Raw genomic sequence first — 19,009 nt, forward strand, 5'->3', positions numbered from 1 at the left:
ATGATGTTATTAATAAGCGTGTGATAACGATTTCAAGTTCCCCATAAACAGTTTCACGTAGCCTACAGGGACAGCAGACAGATAGAGGGTCTTGATATGATGACAGGAAGTCAAAAGGAGGAAAACGCCGTTTCCGGTCATTTTTGGCGAGATCTCCAATTGGATCTGTTAAAAATTGAAATAATGTAAAGGCTTTTTAAAAACAGCCTCACATACATCCAAAATGTAACCTAGGCCACACACCGCTTTGTTTCTGCGATGCCAAAAAAGTTGGAAACCACAGTGTTGTATTTGAAAATTCTGTTATGTCATATAATGTCAATCATGACCTTATAATTAAACAAAAAATTAAAACGTGTTAGCTTGTGTAAAATCTTCATCTTAGGGGTAACTAGAAGCTAAATCTGTCAAAGAAAGTCTAATAAAGCTAATAGTGTAGAAAGTAGCAGAAAACATAAATTGACATAAAACTCACATTTATACTGAGTGGCTAACTTAATTACTTCCCACCTGTGGCTACGGGATTACTGATGGCTAGCTCTTTATCAGTAGGGATGAGCCCTCAGCGCCTGAAGATCAGAGGGTGTGACATGCGCACTGCACGGAGCGCTCACAAGCTGCGGACACAATGCAGGAAAATAAAGCCCAGAGCTCGCTTCTTGACATTTTCCCGTCTCTCAATAAGCTGTTATGACTTATTCCATTAGGACAGACTAATTTTTTCCTACTCGGCAAAGGCAAATCTGCTCCGTGTACTCTCGAAAGTGGTGTGTGTGCTGTGCTTGGAGCTCAGTGGGGACCTGTTGATCGTCCACAGGCGCTGCAATGGAGGTGAGATAAACCTTTCTGCACATGGCGTTTCAGTGCTATGGATAAGAAATTAAAAAAATAAATACATAGAAATTACCAGTGTGCTCGATTAAACATCAGGTGAACTGCTAATAGGGACGTGTAATTCTACTGTAAACCATTAATCTCTAATATATTTTAGTAATATTTGGAAGCTGTCAGCATTGCTTTAATATCAGCAGGGACAAGCTAAAGATTTAATTACCCTGCCGTGAAGGGTATGTATTACTGCGCATACCCCTCTTGCCTATCAATGGCTTCTAATTAGATTTAAGATGAGTCGTTGTCATTTCTAGTCGATCGTTTTGCAAATCAAATCATGCCACTGGTATCATGCTTCGAAGCCATACAGACTGCCCCCCTCCTCCCCTCCTCAAGTCAGAATGATGGAGGCTATGTGTCGCTGTTAATTAGCATCATTGGTTGATAAAGCCTTTTGGAAAAGATTTAAATCCCGCTAAAGAGCATTAGGTGACAAGCAAGGCGCTTGCAAGCAAGCATGGCACGGGCCTACAAGACGTAGAAAATGATACATGGTGCTAAACAGGTGTAAAAATACACAATGGAGTAATATTACATTGTTACAGGATTCATAATTTTCTAAACTTTATTGAAATCATCTTATGTTTTCATCCATTTCAGTTTCATTAAAAATGTGAAAAGGAACACATTAAAGAAATCTGCACAATCACCTTTGTTTTTATTCATCTTGCAGTTTTCAAACAGACAAGTATGACATTTAACTGAGGGAAGAAGCAGGAGGAAGTTTTCACTCATACCGATCTGTGAGGCAACGATGGAAATCATAGGTAAGTGAATTCAAACAGCTGAAGATGTAGAGCACTCTCAGTTACCGCTGTCAGACTGCACACCACTGCCGTCATTAAGCTCTTACAATTAAGGTGTCAGGCATGTCTGCCTCAGCCAGACAGTAAGGGAACAGTTACACGTGCAGGTGGCGAAAGAACTCACAATCTGGTCAGTAGTCAAAACTTTGCGGTGAAGAGTTACGGGGTTTTAACCTTGTGCCAAGTACAATTACTGCAGTTGTGGCTTGTGGTCATCAGCTGCTACTCAGCTAAATAAACAAGGGCAGTATGACCTGATGAAACGCTTCATCGTTCGCTCTGCGGTGAAGTCGAACGCCTCCTTTAGTATGATGAAGTATAGGTTTTTGTGTGTGCGTGTGTAACCACTTTAATTCAGTTTCTGCCTCCATATCAAGCCACAGATTTTAAATCAAAATAACTCACACAGGCAGCCTTGGTTCATGGATTTTTCTTTTCAGACAAGCACTTGAACCTCGAAAGCACAGTTGTTTTTATTGTTTACTCTTTTACTTTCCCACCGGTACTAGTAAGTGTTGACATTTAATAGCTTAATATCAAATACCTGGCTTTGTGTCACTGTCTCAGCAGCTGCCACAGCATGCGAAAACTAATGCAAAGCCAAATGGGATAAATCCTGTTTCTGAATGACACAAATAATCTAAAATTTCTTCGCAGATACCCAGTGTGCCTTGGCGGCGGTGGAGAGACTGCAAGCCAAATTGAAGGAAAGAGGAGAGGCCCCCACTCAGGAGAAGCTATCCCTGCTGAAGACTGTCCTGCAGAGCCCACTGTTCCTTCATATACTGAGCTTACAGCAAGCTCAACAGAAGCCTGCGGCGAAGGTATAGCGAAAAGCCAGAATGTGTGGGCGTTTGGTACATTTGAATGGTGAGGAAGGAGCCCGGAATCATTCCCAAAATACTGAATGCAGGAACCAGACTGGATGAGTAATCAGCTTACCTAAGCTTACCACTAAAGCCCTGAGAAAGAGGGAGAGAGGGGAGGAGGAGGGAAGAAGTGGATATTTCAGGTTGAAGAGTTTACAGAAGTCGTCTGTAACATTGTCATAAGTTTTGAGCTGATGTGTGTGTCTGTTTGTGTGTGTGTGTGTTTGAGTTGTGAGGTATACAGCTCTGGATGCCACTCATCCAAGAGTTTTTATGCATACAATCCTGCACTTCCACGGCGCATGTATCTGCGTACTCATTTGGTGTCTACCAGTTGTGACATCCTCTAATAGGCAAAGTTTAAACACACAGGGAATATTAGATTGCCATGTGGTTTGGGCTTGTAGCGTTCTGGCATCGTTGCATTCTGGGAAGCGCGGCACTGGAGTGTGTCATATATCTCTAGATATTTTTAACAGGACAGACGCTGACATGGTTTTTATTAGTTGAGATTCTTTGCATATTTCTTTTTTTATGCATAGCATTTGGAATGTGAGGGTAAAGTTTCCTGTTGGTATGTTTTTTTATAGCGTTCTCTCTTTAACGCTCTTTCTGCCATTTCAACAGGTGTCAAAATTGTTAGGATAGAATACAAATCACAAATAGGCACCCACTGAAACTTGCTTTTAAACTCTGAAACAGAAAATGTTGCAGACAAAAGAGAACACTTTTGTGGTTATGTGGTATTGAAAAGAAGCCTTTATCTCAGATCCTTAAGTTTCCACTCTGCAATCTTTTCCCTCTCTGCTCCATTTTACATCTTTCTGTATTTTTTCCCTTTCAGTTAACACACATTAACCTCACCCCCACCCAACCCATTCTTCTCTCTCCCTCTTCTCCTTCTCACATCCTTCTCCATTGTCTCACATTGGCCTCCTTTCTCAATTGCTCTATGCTTTTTAATTTGCCTCCATCGCTCTCTTACCATCATCCTGTTCCTCTCTGACTGCACGTCTCCATTCTTCAATTTGTGTCGACCCCGTTACCCATCTTCCTGTCACCCATCGTTTTTTCCTTCTTTCCCTTGTATCCTTCTCTTATATATCCTCTCTCCATGCACTCCACCCAATCCATCTCTTCTGCATGCATTCTCTTCTGTTGCTTCATGCATTCAATTTAAACTCTTCCTTCCTGTTCTGTAAATCTAACCAGGGGAAGGGCATTTCCAAGTCCGTGTCCATGAACTGTGGCCCATGCCAGGGTGAAGCACTGGGCACAAAGACGCTGAGCCACAGCGACTCGTACACATGGGCCGTGGAGAACAGAAGGCCCAGCTCTGCCAGGGACGGCAGCATCTCCTCTCATGGCTCACAGGAGCTGTCCTTCTCAGACATCTACCCAGATAACTATGTTCCAAGTGAATCTCAGGTATATAAAAATAGCCACGATAAAAGAGAGATCATTCAGTCAGGAGTAGTTTAGTATTAGGGAGTCTTTTATTTTCAACATGCACAGACTACGAATCAATCAAATGATTTCTTTTATTCTGTTGTAAAAAGGAGCACATTACTATTTGAAATGTCACATTTCACATTAGAGAATATCTCTTTGCATTTTGTAAGTCAGGCCCAGTTGGCTATCATCAAATGAGAGTCTTATCTGATCATAAGAAGACTTCTCAGTTCACTTAATATAATTTCAGTTTGCTTTTATTTAACACACGGCATTTCTTTTAGTACTGCACTCCACCTCGGCTCTCCCGTACCATGTCCATGGGGAGAAACCTTTCTGCTTTTGCACACGAGGTACAGAAAGTCTTGTATATAATATTTGTGTATCTCTTATGTATGTAAAAAATAACTGAATGAAACACCTAATACTCTTCTCCTTTTTCAAGCATTTAATGAGAAATTATTTATTCACTCCCCCTTTTCTGCCTCCCTCCCACTTATTGTAACCTTTGCCCTGTTAGAGGCGTCATGTGGAGATGATAGAGCTGACCAATGATGGGAAAGGACTTGGTTTTGGCATCATAGGAGGACGGAGCACAGGGGTCATGGTCAAGACCATTCTCCCTGGAGGAGCTGCTGGAAGGGTAAGTGTGCCTGCGACTGAATCACATAGTTAAAGTTTACATAGCCATTTACACAAAAAAAAATTCCTTTTTCTTTCCTGTCTTGTTTTTATTTTCGCCATTACTTAGATGAAAAGACTAATCAAATGGAGAGTCAAGCTTTGGTTAGCCTACTCATAATTCAAGTCACTGAACTGGAAAGAAGCACAGAAGGAACCATAAATACCACCTTGCAGTTGTATGCAAACACATACAACTGCAAGGTATAAAAAGATTAGAAAGACGAGAAGCAGAGGGGAATGCTAGCTTGTTCGATAATACAATGAATCCTCTTATGATCAATTAATGAATTATTAGTCCTTTATGTCTCGTTTATCTAATTTGTACACAAATAAAATGGTTCAATCAGCACAGTGTTGGAATAATGTTTTTTTAGCCAAGCATTGTTATCAAAACAAGTTTCTTTTGCTCATCAGGATAAGCGCCTGCACAGCGGAGATCAGATCCTGCGCATTGGCGATACGGATTTGGCGGGCATGAACAGCGAGCAGGTGGCACAGGTGAGGCGTGATTTCAAATTATAATAACGCTTTGTGAAATTGGTGATTAAATCATTGCTTAATCTGTTTTTGCGGTTTCACTGTTTTCCCTGTTTGAGAATAGGTGGCTTTTAACTGTTCATCTTATTCATTTATGCTCGCCTGGCCTAGGTGCTGCGAAATGCTGGTACCAGGGTGAAATTGCTCATTGCCCGGGATGGTCCTAAGGACAACCACTGTTCCTCCCCTGTCTTCAACCAGGAGAACCTGGGTGGCGTGGTGGGTGTATGTGTGTGTGTATGTGTGCCTGTGGAAGAGAAGGGGAGGGGTATCAAAATCAAATATAAGAATCAAATATTCTTTAAGCCCAAATATCTTTATGCATCTGTGCCAGCGAAGCTGATGTTTTTGGATATTCTGTCCCTTCTTCCTTTAGTACGTGGACTCAAGGACGACCTGAATAGGCATATAATAGATGTAATGGTCAAAAGGCAGTTTCTCCGTGTCTTCTTATGTCCATCCCAAATTGATGATTGTAATGTGTTTGTAAAATCTGTAATTTCTTTACGTCATGCACACATTTTCATTATTCAATTATGAACTAATTTAAAAAAGGTCATTTGGCTATAGCTCAAAAATTCATATGCTAATTATGACAAAATATCACTCACATGTGCAATAGGGTAAAATGATGATGAGATTAGAATTTATTACCAAAGGGCCACAAGTGAACGTCACTTTGATATAAAAATGTTCTTTGAAAACACTTTTCCTTTCATCAGTGCTGTAACTTAGGAACAGAAGATGAGGTTGTGACCGTATCGTGACACTAATCTTTGGTGCCCACCTATTAAACTCCTTTAAATATCACGCTATATATTAGGCTGTATAAGTCTGGACAGGCGTGGTTGCAAATGTCATCTTGACTGGTTGGTGAAGGCATACAACTGCAAGGTGGTAATTATGTTTTTTTTTTCTTCTGGACTTCTTTCCAGGTCAGTGACTTGAATGATGACTATGAGTTCAGTGTGCAGTTCACTAAGAACAATCGGGGCCTGGGATTCAGCATCTCTAGCTATGTAGGTGACCTAAACTCAGGTAAGTTTCATCTTTATCCAATAAAAAATAAAATACAGTTCCACATTTATGCAATCAGTTCTCAGTTTCATTTCAGATTTTATATATTTCATATATTGTTCTTTCCTCAGTATACAGTGCTGGCGTGATGGTGAAGAGCATAGTAAAAGGCAGCACTGCTGATCAAGATGGACGCATACACATTGGAGACATCATCTTGTCTGTGAGTTTCTCTTTCTCTCTCTCTCTCTTCTAACCTACACTGACATTAAATCTACTTGTAGTTGTGTACATCGTCTACTCCATCCACATCTTTTGTCACCTGACTCAGGTCGATGGGGTGAGCCTGCAGGGCTGCAGTGAACAGCGTGCCATGGAAGTGCTGAGGAGGACAGGTCCATTGGTCAGACTTAGGTTGCTGAGAAAAGCCGTCCGTCTTAGTAACATCCTGCCTCCAGTTCCTCCTCTGCAGCGCCTCCGACACTCCCACAGCTTCCATGAAGGGAATCCCTACAAATGGGGCCTCAACAAGATCCAAGAGTCAGGTGATTTGTGAAGGGGAAACACATTGGCTCAGTGGTGTCACGGTCGAACCATTTTTGTTGTACCCGAGAAACTCAAGAACGTGTTGATTATTAATCTATAATTCAAAGGATCATTGATTCACTGGTTCTACCTTCATAGTTGAGTTAAACTGTGACCTAATTAACTTTGTAATATTGGATCGGAATATGATATTGAATCTCTGTATTGATGTTGAGCTTGCTTGCTTGATTTCTGGGGAAAAACAGACCTTTTCTTTTGTGTGTTTGTGTGTTATGTCTGTTTGGATCCCTGCACGTGTGCTCAAACGTCTCCCAGGCATTTGCTCTCTGCGTGAAATCTCCAGGAGAGCAGCGTACGCCAGCAGACGACCCAGACATGATTCCAAAAACGGTAAGCTCCGCTTCCCATACTGCACTGCAGTCTGGAACTAGATCATGGGACTTGGTGTGATATGCTGATTGGACTCAGGGAACAGCAATGTGCCAGTGAAGCGTGCTCTTTGATGGGAGTCTATTTATAGTATTGTGCAATCATGTGTTTATCCAACTCATTCAGCTAATTCCAGATGATTTGTCTCTCACCCCGCCTGTATATATGGCTTTATTTAGACAAGAATTTTTGGGCTTGATTAGAGAGCACAGTTAAATAAGCCCTGATTGCTGTGAGGCTTTATTAGATGAATGAGAAAACATTGGTTTGCCAAGAAATCACAAGATGGTGGATGTGAATATGCACATCCTATGTGCCTGAGCTGTGGGTGTATGTTGACATCCTGCCTTGCCACAAGTAGAAGGATGCTGTCATCTCTCTATAATACAGCCAAGTGGATTCTTTCATATAGAATCCCATTATTTATTGATTGGGTCATCTGAGGGCTTGAGGTGATTTGAATTGGTGTGTATGTGCCTGGGTTCATATATCTCTACATATGTGGGGTGAGGCAGATTTTCTGTGTGTGCACATTTTACAGATGTGAAACTGACTCCAGCTGAGGAGGAAAACCTGAGAAAGAGGTGGCAGCAAGCAGTGGGACTGCGATATGAAGTGGTTGTAAGTGTCACTGTAATGCTGACTAACTGTCACGTGACTAAATTTAATATATAAACGTGTGTTTTTACATTTGTGAATATTTGTGCATCGGTACACAGAAAAAACAACCATTGAAAAATCACAGTTTTTCGACGTAACAATGCTCAAACGTCTTCTCCGTCAGACTTACCCACTAAACGTAGCTTTCTTTGTTTTTTGTTTTCTTGCCATTTATTTTCCACAATCTCCACCAGGTTTGCCAGCTGGAGCGATTCAGTGAGACAAGCGGTCTTGGCATCAGTCTGGAGGCTCGGGCAGGGCATCACTATCTGTGTTCCGTCTTACCCGAGGGGCCCGTCGGCCAAAGTGGCAAGATCTTCATAGGAGACCAGATATTAGAGGTAACTCTGATACTTCAGGCCCTTTCAGCCTCCGTATGTGGAACTCATCATTTTCTCATTTGATAACAATATGAGATTATGCAAACCAGGTTATAGTACGATCTGTGTGGAACTGATTGATTTCTCACGGCTGTGAGTTATTTCTGGATTACTTATTATATAAGGTTCCATCATTGATATGTTTTCATATCTTATGGTTTCATACCACAGATAGTCTTCCATTTTTAAATATAGTATGACCAGGTGATTGATCTTGACAACCATTTTCCCACTGACTTCTGTTGGTCAGGAAGTATCTTGAAACCATATCTATCACCACTTAGTGACCCTCATATAGAATGCAGGCTTTAGGCCCTTCTCCAATGGTTTAATTTTTCAAACCTGTAAGCTACGTCCATGTTTTTTCTGGCTTTTCTTCTGGCTTGTGATTGTCTCTAAGCTCTGCATAGCTTTAGCCAGTTATTTCTTTAAAATGTCCACGTTCGGCTGGGTGAAGGTGATTCAAGAGTCTGATTAGGTCGTTTGCCACTTTGCAAAGACACAAAGTTGGCAAGTTTTTTGTGAAGAGCTGCTACATTAATGACATGTTGGAGTGTATCTGTGAGTGTGCACACTCATTTACATGTGCTACTGTTGACATAGTGCACATAAAATGGATGGGCTTGTAATTAAACATACATGAGGCTGACCAGCCAATCGCCAGTCAGAACAGAGAGCACAGTAAATGTAGTGTTTTTAGCTTTAGTTATGCACATGCACTATTGGACTTTATACCTGGAGTGAGAGGTGTATGTCATTGTCTGTGGAGTTTGAATGTTTTCCACTTGTTTGCACAGATTTTCTCCTGCCATGCAAACACATGCTAGGTTAGTGTTGCTCGTTTGGGCCCAAGCACTAACAAAAGAAATTCTTCATCTTTAGAGTTTGACTTCCCTTTTAAAGATTAATAAAGTGCTAATGATAACATACACTCACCAGCTGTTTCATAAGGTCACGGTGTGTAGTGCGGGTGTAGTGAATTGCATTACTTTTAAAAGTGTTTTCTGAAAATTGTGGGCGAGACATTAGGAATACCACCACCTTCTTATATGGTCACTATGGCTCAGCTTGATTGGAGAGAAGCGACACAGAACCAGATGTTGTCAGTTTCACTAAGGATATTTATTGCTCAACCACAAGATATAAGAATCAAAAACTGACTTGGAAACAAACTACAGGGACAACATGGCCTGTAGGTGTTTCCAGATCAGCAAAAGAAAATAGAAAGTAAACACAATCAACTCTCTGCCCAAAACCACATCTTTTTCTCTAATGTCTCTAAACAAAAGGACAACTAGTGTGTGTGTGTGTGTGTGTGTGCGTGTGTGTATGTGTGAGAAACCTGTCTCAGCCTCAGGCAGTAACAAGCACCTTGAACATTAACTGTACCTAGTATCTGCATCCAACCTTAAACTGTATCATTCGAGTTTCTGCTTGTAGCATACATAAACCAAATCAAAAGGCATTGAAGGCCACCTGCTCACATTATACTGCTCTTCAAATCTAAAACAAATACTTCAGCAGCCACGTGGATCCCCTTATTGCTGGGTTGGACTGGCAGGCTCCTGTCCAATCAGCAGCGTGTGCAGCCAGGCACTAGACTAACACTAGTATCAGTGCCACAGTGTTTTTCACTGTCAGCTGCTGCCACTTGCATTTTATCCTCATCAGGTTACTGCAAAATACATCAATTAAAAAAAGCATGTATTAAATGTAATCTACAGTAGTCAAGAAGGATTTCAGCAATGCCATCCATTAAGAAAAGTGAAGAAATGTGTAAACGACGGGCCCATACTGGCTAGAATCTAATAAATATAACTTATTAACTCCTTTCTCCTTAAGATAAATTTCACAGTCTAAATTTACTACTCTTTCTTTGCATGTTGCCATGGTAAAACATGCCATAAGACCTTCACTGATGAGGGTTTTTTGTTTTTGTCTTTCATTACTCACACACCCACATAAATCTGGATCAACATAGTCAGAGTTGATTGATCAGCTGCCTGAAAATTTTGAGTTTCCCATCTCAGGGTTAATTAACTCAGACTTCGACTTGGGGAAACCTGCAATCTGGAACAAATTGGGGGGGAAAGGCAAACGCATAAAAAAAAAAGAAAAAAGGAATGAATCTAGGAATTAAAACGAAAATGTAAACCCAAACACGGCATATCCACTTCTCAGGGGACAGGTTCACTCACATGTATCACTATGATGAGGAGTCGGATGAACTCTTGGATGAATTATAGCTGCTTTACTCGCTTTATAGTCACACTCCAGATTGTCTTTCATATCTTTGTGGGGACAAACCGACATCTGTGACGCAGCTCGACCCTTTGATCTCCTTCCCATGGCTTAAGTGATGCCAAAGCCATTGTTCATCTCTGTTTTTAAATGAGCTTCACCCGGTTGGGTTATTGCTTCCAGCTTTAATTGTTTCTGCTGTGACTCGATGTACTGCAGCCAGCGATTTCTCCTTGATTCACAAAACAGAAATTTGAGCCAAGTATGCTCACACACATGCACAGAGAAACGCAGTTAGGGATATACACAAACGTCAGATGATTTGCAGCCAGCGCTTTATGGGAAAACATTTTCTCACACAGCATCTTTAACCTTGGGTACACAGCACAGTAAAGAGCACATTTTTTTAAACGCTACAAACACGACTCAACCGATCCCTGACTTCGAGAACGTGTATTTTTGAAATAATGTGTAATTTTTATGTATCTTGCTGGCAGGTGAATGGAATTCCTCTTATCGGAGAGACGCACAAGGAGGTGGTCAGTATTTTGAAGGAGCTGCCAGTGCACGTATACCTTGTGTGCGCTCACATTATACCCCCTTCAGTTCCCAACAGTGATGAGGAAGACGATGATGATGTCTGTCTCAGCCTGAAAGAGCTGCTGGCTGGGTTCAATGATAAGGTAGGGACAGCCTGAAGAGGCGGTAAACTGAGAGGAGTAGATTTAATATTGAAATCCTTTAGCTTGAAAACAGCATGAATAACAGTAGATCAACATGTGAAAAGAAACTCTGAAATACCACTGATGTGCTCTACAGCTGTAAATCATTCCACATTTTCTGCTCTCTCTCTCTCTTCTTTCTGTTTGTTCCAGTTGGACCAGGGTTGTGTCATTCCCTGTCCTACAGCTGAGGACATCACCAAGCGTGGCGTGCCCCCCATGTCACCTCCTTTGGCCATGTGGGAGAGAGAGGCTCAGGTGGTCGAGCTGGAGAAAGGAGAGGCGGGCCTGGGCTTCAGTATCCTGGACTATCAGGTCAGAGACATGCCTCTGAGCCTTTCTACAAATAGAACCGGCTGTAATAGGCTGCAGTCTAAGAATATCAGTGTTGGAGTTTCTCAGTGAATACTAAGAAAATGGAGGAGTTGACTTCTGTATTCTGTAGGGAAGATTTTTGTATTTTGTGTTTTTGTGCTCTAAATCACCAACACGTTGATGTGCCCTGACGGTTTCTATTTAAATGTTAAATAATGAAATCTTTTTACACAACAAAAAATCAATCCTTTCAAAAGCTTTCAAGCTATAAAGAAAAAGCAACTGTAGCTGGTTTCCCTTCTGTGAAGCTAACCGATGCTTTTGCTTTTCATGTGTTAATTAAGCCCTCGTCACTTTGTTTACCTGCATTCACGCCTCATCTTCTCATTCTCATTTTTCTAGTTTAACTTTAATTTTCTATGCATATTTGAGCAAATCTTTCTTCTTTCGATTTAACTCTAGGATCCAGAAGATGCTTCTAAAACAGTTCTGGTAATCCGGTCTTTGGTGCCTGGAGGTGTAGCCGATCGGGACGGTCGCCTCCTTCCTGGGGACCGGCTCATGTTTGTCAATGAAGCTGACCTAGAAGGCTCCAGCCTGGATTATGCTGTGCATGTCCTAAAGTCCACAGGCTATGGCCCCGTCCACATTGGTGTTGCCAAACCTCTGCCGGTATGTGCAGATAAATCATGAGGATTTATGATTTTTATTACTGTATAGTATACATAAAAATTCAAGTACACCGCTTTGACCTGTAAAACAGTAAATGATTAATGAAATATAGGCTATTTAATCTTAAGTATATTTAAAAGCAAACCAATTGAAAAGACTACAAACTGCAAACTTAGTGAAAGAAAAGTGTGATCATTTTGAGCAAGCTGATTATATATATGATTTAAACATAAAGCTAAAAGCAGGAGCAAGGTTAAATACTACCTGCCAAAACTAAAGCTTTTTGAGTTTAATCCTGGGTTATAATGTCCAGTTCAACATGACACTGCATGAAAAGAAATAGTCTGTTCTCAGGATTGCCACATATTTGCGCACAAGTGTGTGTTGTGTTTGTGCCCAGGATGATATACCATAATAATAATAAAATAAATAATAACATAATAAAAATATGTAAAATAAGTAAAACGCCTAACTAAGGTTTTACTGTTGGGCCTCTCAAAGTAGTCAGCCTGTTTTTAAATATACTGTGCATAATGTTTGATACCCTATCATTTGATATAAAAATGACAGCAATATTGGAAGATTTTAAAATTTTGATTGCTAAAAATGTTTAGTAATATTGCATTGGAGCTAACTTGTATGCTGTGATAAAGTAAAAAGTAAACTGTGTATGAATAAACGGCTTATTAGATCGTCACCTACAGCTAATCCTGCAAATACTAACAGTACTTTATTATACATTATTTATCATAATGGTCCAAATATATGGAAGTTTACCAGACAGTGTGCCATGTAAGATGTTGCCTTCCATAATAAATGGTATGGTACATCTTACATGGCATATACACTATATAGATAAAAAGTATTGGGCCACCTACACATTATGGCTAATTTATATTCAGAGTCTTTAGTGTAGCCTACACAGGTGGCTCTATGTTTGTGTATGATGGTCCATTATATGTTAAGTGAAGGTACCAATCATAATTGTTGCATGCTGCATCCACGCATGTTGTATTTACATTTTTAGAGAGGATTTTAGGAGGTTTGTGGTTGTGATGTACCTACATAGATTAAACACAGAAGCATCACACCTACAGGAGCCACTTGACCATGGAAACCCATGCCATGAAGCTTCCAGCACGTAGTTTTTGTGCTGATGTTAAAGGTGGTTTGGAAGTCTGACATTTCTAAAACAGCTGAACCTTGGCGACTTTTACACAATATGAGTCTCAGTACCTGGCAAAGCAACTCTGTAACTGTATATAGTGTTCCACTTTGCAGTAATACCACTTCCAGTTGATCGTGGAACAGCTAGGAGAGCACAAAATTCACAAACTCCCTTGTTGCAATGGTGGCATCTCATTACAGTTCCACACTCAAATTCATTGAGCTCTTTACGTTCTCAAATGTTTGTGAGGCTGCTGCATGGTTAGGTGCTTGTATTCTGAGTCGTATTCATTATCACACATTGCACGTTCAAAACATACTTTCAGTTCAAAAGATATTTTATTTTACTGCTATGACTTCATTAAATCTTTATCAGTTTGGCAATGTATAATAAAATGTATTATAATTTACAGAGATATGCAAGATCATTACTTGCATGTATGTTTTCTCTTAATAAGCACTTTATGTCTTCTCCTTTTTGTTGTGGACTGTGGCTTAGTAACAAGGAACAGAGAATCTAGTTACAGGCCTTCTGAATTTTTAATGCTGCTGAGAGATAAACACAATGCTCGACCACTCTACAGATGGAGAGAAGGGGAGGGGAGTACAGGGTGTCTAATTTATAGTCACCCCCTTTAGCCTGTTTGCTTCGATGCAAATTTACTTTCAAAGCAACACAGCTACTTTTGCCTTTATTTTTTCAAAGTCCTAAATTTCAACTTTTGAATATTGTATTCTCAGCTGGAACTGTGCGGTGGCTTAACTCCCATCTCAGAGAGGAGCACACGGGCTTCCTGCGACGACAATGACAGCCACACTCAGGTCAGCCTGGTAGCTGAAGCAGCCGAGGCTAACGTCAACGCCACCGCTTCAAACTCAGAGGACAACAGCACCAGTCAGCTGTGTTACACGGTATGTTCAGCTAAACAAAATTAGCACCAGTCATAAAATGATATTTCTGCCATTGGACACTACTTGATAAATGCTTTTTGCACACTTTATGGGGTAGAAAAATAATAGAGAGGTAGAGTTTGTCTATATTTGGGGTATTTGTTTATTTGTCAGCAGAAAGCAGAACAGGTTGTCTGGGTATTCTGTGTCTGGATTAAATACAATTTTAAATAAAGTTTAAAAGGAGTTATTTGGTCCTTGATCTTAATAATATTTCGTATAATCATAAGCAAAATCCTTTCAGGATGCTCGTCAATAAGTATTTGCATACTTGCAGTATTTGCATAGTATTTGCATATTTGCAGTGACACATACAGTGAAACTGCGGTGGTCTGGATCTGTAATCTGTCACAGAGGAAACATTGCTCATTACCATGCAAACCTGAGATTCTGTGGGTAGCCATTTTAGTTGCTCTGAAGGAGATTACCATGTCAGTGTGTGTTCGCTTCATTCACATTCTATAGTGGGGAGATTAGACCTGGCTGTATCAGTATTACTGGGTTGGGGATAGAGAAAAGTACTCGGTGTCACAGAGTTGTTCCCGCATTGTGGCCTCAGCTCAGTCCTATTGAGCTGGCCTTTTGTACTCTACTTTGCTTAATTACCAACAATTGCCTCTCAATGAAAAGTGCTTACTGCTTGCACAGCTTTGGCACATGGTCGAACACAAGGACATAGAGTTTTGTCTCAGGCTCACGCACACACACACAGGAGACTTGGAGCAAGTGTCAGTGTTTTCATCAAAGATGGGCTTGTTGCAAAAGGTAGCCTCAGAACTTCAGTGCTGCTTTTACTTTATGTAAAGATTCAAAGAAGATGTCTTTGTTGCCGTTTTTCTTTGTGAAGTGCCCGAGGGGACATTAAAACTCGAACTTTCTGCGTGTTTTACATTTAAGAGTAACTCCAAAGGCCTCAACCACAGAGAGTTACAGTAATAGCTCTTTGAAATAATTACTGTGTCATACAAGAATCCTTGTAGTGGTAATGATAATTTCACATTTCAGTGCCAGGTTATCTTTGCAACACAATTCCTTGTTGAAGTGTTGATGGTGTTGGCTGTGAAGGGTCCATTTCATTTCTTCTCTGGCACCACTGTCAGGTTGACATCGGTTCTTAGTGATATTAAGTGTCTTTACTGAACAGAGTCCTATTAAAGGTGCTGCATATACTCACGGACACTATATTAGGTCAACCTTTCCAGCACCAGGTTGGATTGGTGATTACCCTGTGATCATCAAGGGATGGACATGATTAGTAATAATACTCAAGGAATGATATGAGTTTTAAATGATGCCCCTACCCAACCCTGTGGCTTGTCACGTGCTCCAATGTTGTACTGTGGACATTTATGTGCTCTCTGTGCAGAGGAGTTTTTTTTTTGTTTCCTGTTCTCATGCTGTCCTCCCATAGGTGCCCAGCATGAGTAGAGGTCTCTTTTTTCCTCTTGTACTTTCCCATTGTTGTGTACTTTTTCAGTGTTTTCTCTGTAACAATCTCCGACTTGTATTCCCATGTGATGTCTATGTTGTGTGTGTAAGTCGGGGGAGGTTCTATTCCTCTGCGGGGCAACCTGCATATGGCCATGTGGCGGAGGTGTGGTCCCGGGCGCGGCTGCAGGGGAGGGGTGGTGCAGTGAGCTCAACGGGGCGGTGCTGGAAACGCAGGTGAAAACAGCTGATGGCGTTTTGGACTGAGGATGCTTTCCTTACCCTTTATAGTGAGACGGGAGAGGAGCGGAAGGGGGCCGAGAGATCAGCTGTGTCTGACAGCTGTCAGACTGTGGTCGGTCATCACGTACAACACGAAATAAAGCTGGTGTCTGAAAACAAAGTCCTGTGCCTGTGTGTAGTGCATTCCACAGGCCAATAAAGCATTCATTCATTCAATTGGTACTAAAAAATACCCCATACGGTTAGATCTCAATTAATCAAGGCAGGGTGGACCTTTCATGATTTTTACGCCAAATTCTGACCCTGCCATCTGAATGTCAAAGCAAAAATCGAGACTCATTAAACCAGGAAACATGTTTCCAGTCTTCTGTTGGTGAACCTATGTGAACTGAAGTCTCAGTTTCCTGTTCTTGGCTGACAGGAGGGGTACTCAGAAGGCCATCTTCTCCAAGGTTTAAAATGTTCTCCATTCTTGTCTTTTGCATACTTTGGTTGTAATGGGTGGTTATTTGAGTTGCTGTGGCCTTCCTATGAGCTTGGCCATTCTCCTATGACCTCGGGTATTGAAAAGGCATTTTCACACAGAGAACTGCCACTCCTCCTATATCTCCTTATATTTTATATATAATATATATGTATGTTTTCTCATTGTCTGACCATTATCTATAAACCCCAGAGATGCTATGTGGGAAAACCCCAGTAGTAGCAGTTTCCTAAAAACCTGTCTGACACCAACAATCATGACAGATTCAGATGATTTGATGATTGTGTGACTATGTCATTAACACCACCAGCAGGTCAGTTTTCACCCATTTACTGGATGAATCATCCAAGCAATTTGGTGTCTAGGACAAAACATTCACCAAACACCTGCAAAATTATTGACCTTTCGATCAGCCTCCACTTCACTTTGTGTTTAGTTGTTTTAAAAGATGTCAGACTGCTAGTGTGCCAAACTTGAACACTGAAAAGTTGGTGAATATAAATATGTTAACACTGTCATTGTTAGCGTGGAACTCAAAGTGGAGCTGTGCTGCATAATTGTTCACTAGCATGAAAACACACTTTTATGCTCTCACTCACCCATGCCCCCTTGTCACTCTCTCTCTCTCTCTCTGGAACACCAGCTGCATCATCGCTTCACCAACATGGACGATGACGACATGCAGCAACTGCCACCTCTGCCCCCCCGCACCAGCTTTGAGAGGACAATCACTGTTGTGCGGGGCAATCGTAGCCTTGGTATGTTCTCCGTCTTTCTCATGGTGCTGCTGTCTTGGTGTGTGTACATCGCAGGCATGGCGATAATGACACTAATAGGAGGCGGTGATGACGACTGCCCTGAAGAGGAATGATGAAGCAATGTGTTCCTCATTCCTGAGAAAAATATGATCCGTGTGTGTACTGCATGTGTGTGTGTGTGTGTTTGAGGTACGAAGCAATGAAGTGACATAAAAGAGAATGAAAACTTAGCATTCATTTAAAAAATGACATATTAATTTGAATGTTGATCCTAATATATGATTATATTTTTTATACTCCAGTATTGAGACTGCAATGTCTTAACTGCTCCAAGAGAAAGTCTGATGTTTGGCTCTTCAAACACAGGAGGCGAACAAAGAGTGCAAGGCAGTTCTGCTCTATGCAAAGTATAAGGAAACAAAGTCATTTGTATTCTCCAAACGTGCTAATAAGGCACCACACTATGTGTGTGTGTGTGTGTGTGTGTGTGTGTGAAAGTTTGAAATTATGCAAATGTTCACAGGTAGAGAATATCAAGGTCATAACCTACAGTCTGTGTCTGTGTGTTGCACCACTGTATTCTTTGGTTTTTACCTGTTTAAAAATAGGGTAGATCCTCTTACTGAGATATTTATTGAAGTTCTGTCTTCTGGATATCCAAGTATGGAGGGTTTGCATATTTAGTTTGTTTCTGGTTTTGTGAATTTACATATGTTTGATCTGAGGCAAAAGCCTCAGCATAGACAGGGTTACAGTGTTTATCCATAAGGCTTGAATATGGACTTATTTTTATGAGCAATGGTAATGTAGTGCAACATTTTTTTGTGCTACTTTACCAACTTTTCCAATGGGTGCCATGTGCAATGCGATCCATGACTATGACTTTTTACCCAAGTGAGACATGCACATACCATATATGGCTGCTTCGTGCTAGAGTTTGGATATTCTTTAGAGCAGGTTGTCAAAGAAAAAGGTTTGATGGTGTGAAAAGGGTTTTTTTCTTGCCTTGCTCATCTAAAACATGACTATAAACAGCTAATTTAGTAGTTGCTTATTCCTGGCGTGAACCAGTTGGTGTGAATTTGTTTGACTTACTTTTTGAAGAGGTTTAGATTTCCATGTAGAATATTTCATTTGGATTTAACCGTAACATATTTTAAGCATTGTTTTGGCAGAGTTTGTAATGTTTAAATCTGTCTGGTTACAGTGTCATAGTATTGAGAACATTTAAAACATTCACCATAATTTCTTTGAATGTCTTTAAAACATGAGTCTTCTGTTTGTCCTGTCAAAATCGGTAGCTATGTCTTCTGTTGACTGTATTCCATGCACTATGATTGTATTGTAATTTGAATGTAATAAGAAAAAGACAATAAACTATTTATATGATGAAAAATAAGCACAAAGTCATTTCTTTGACGAATTTCAAATTATGTACGACCATAGTGTTGTGGATTGTAGTTAGATAGCAACATAGTACGCCAGCAGCTATAGACCAGACTGCCTAATTCGTTGCAGGCTGGCTGGCTTCCCTTTCTGTGGTTTGTGTATGTGCGTGCATGAGGCGTGCGTGTGTGTGTGGACGCCTGATTTACCTGCTTCTGTCTGTTTGCATTAATGAAGTGTTTGTGTAATCCTCCTAGTGTCCAAACTGATAATGCCAAAGTCGGGTGTTTATGTGACAGGCATGTGTTACTCGTCAGTCACCTGTGCCCTCTGCCCTCTGTGGATGTGAGTGCGCATGATGCTCTTTGTGC

General features: G+C 40.8%; 1 protein-coding gene across 1 annotated transcript in view; it reads left to right on the forward strand.

Moving 5' to 3' along the window:
• The first annotated feature begins 643 nt into the window (after window positions 1-643).
• Window positions 644-19,009, forward strand: part of si:dkey-92j12.5 (multiple PDZ domain protein) — a 45,969-nt gene continuing 27,603 nt past the window's right edge. The window contains exons 1-19 of the mRNA XM_006787302.3: window positions 644-831; window positions 1,565-1,658; window positions 2,355-2,521; window positions 3,779-3,994; window positions 4,303-4,371; window positions 4,539-4,661; window positions 5,117-5,200; window positions 5,351-5,458; window positions 6,175-6,277; window positions 6,388-6,479; window positions 6,588-6,801; window positions 7,118-7,192; window positions 7,773-7,852; window positions 8,086-8,232; window positions 11,010-11,195; window positions 11,388-11,549; window positions 12,012-12,221; window positions 14,130-14,300; window positions 17,138-17,252. Coding sequence (XP_006787365.2) covers window positions 1,646-1,658; window positions 2,355-2,521; window positions 3,779-3,994; window positions 4,303-4,371; window positions 4,539-4,661; window positions 5,117-5,200; window positions 5,351-5,458; window positions 6,175-6,277; window positions 6,388-6,479; window positions 6,588-6,801; window positions 7,118-7,192; window positions 7,773-7,852; window positions 8,086-8,232; window positions 11,010-11,195; window positions 11,388-11,549; window positions 12,012-12,221; window positions 14,130-14,300; window positions 17,138-17,252 — 2,335 coding nt within the window. The 5' untranslated portion in view covers window positions 644-831; window positions 1,565-1,645. The remainder of the gene's footprint in view (window positions 832-1,564; window positions 1,659-2,354; window positions 2,522-3,778; window positions 3,995-4,302; window positions 4,372-4,538; window positions 4,662-5,116; window positions 5,201-5,350; window positions 5,459-6,174; window positions 6,278-6,387; window positions 6,480-6,587; window positions 6,802-7,117; window positions 7,193-7,772; window positions 7,853-8,085; window positions 8,233-11,009; window positions 11,196-11,387; window positions 11,550-12,011; window positions 12,222-14,129; window positions 14,301-17,137; window positions 17,253-19,009) is intronic.

The sequence above is a fragment of the Neolamprologus brichardi genome, chromosome 6, assembly GCF_056152115.1.
Source record: "Neolamprologus brichardi isolate AB-2024 chromosome 6, ASM5615211v1, whole genome shotgun sequence".
Lineage (NCBI taxonomy): Eukaryota > Metazoa > Chordata > Actinopteri > Cichliformes > Cichlidae > Neolamprologus > Neolamprologus brichardi.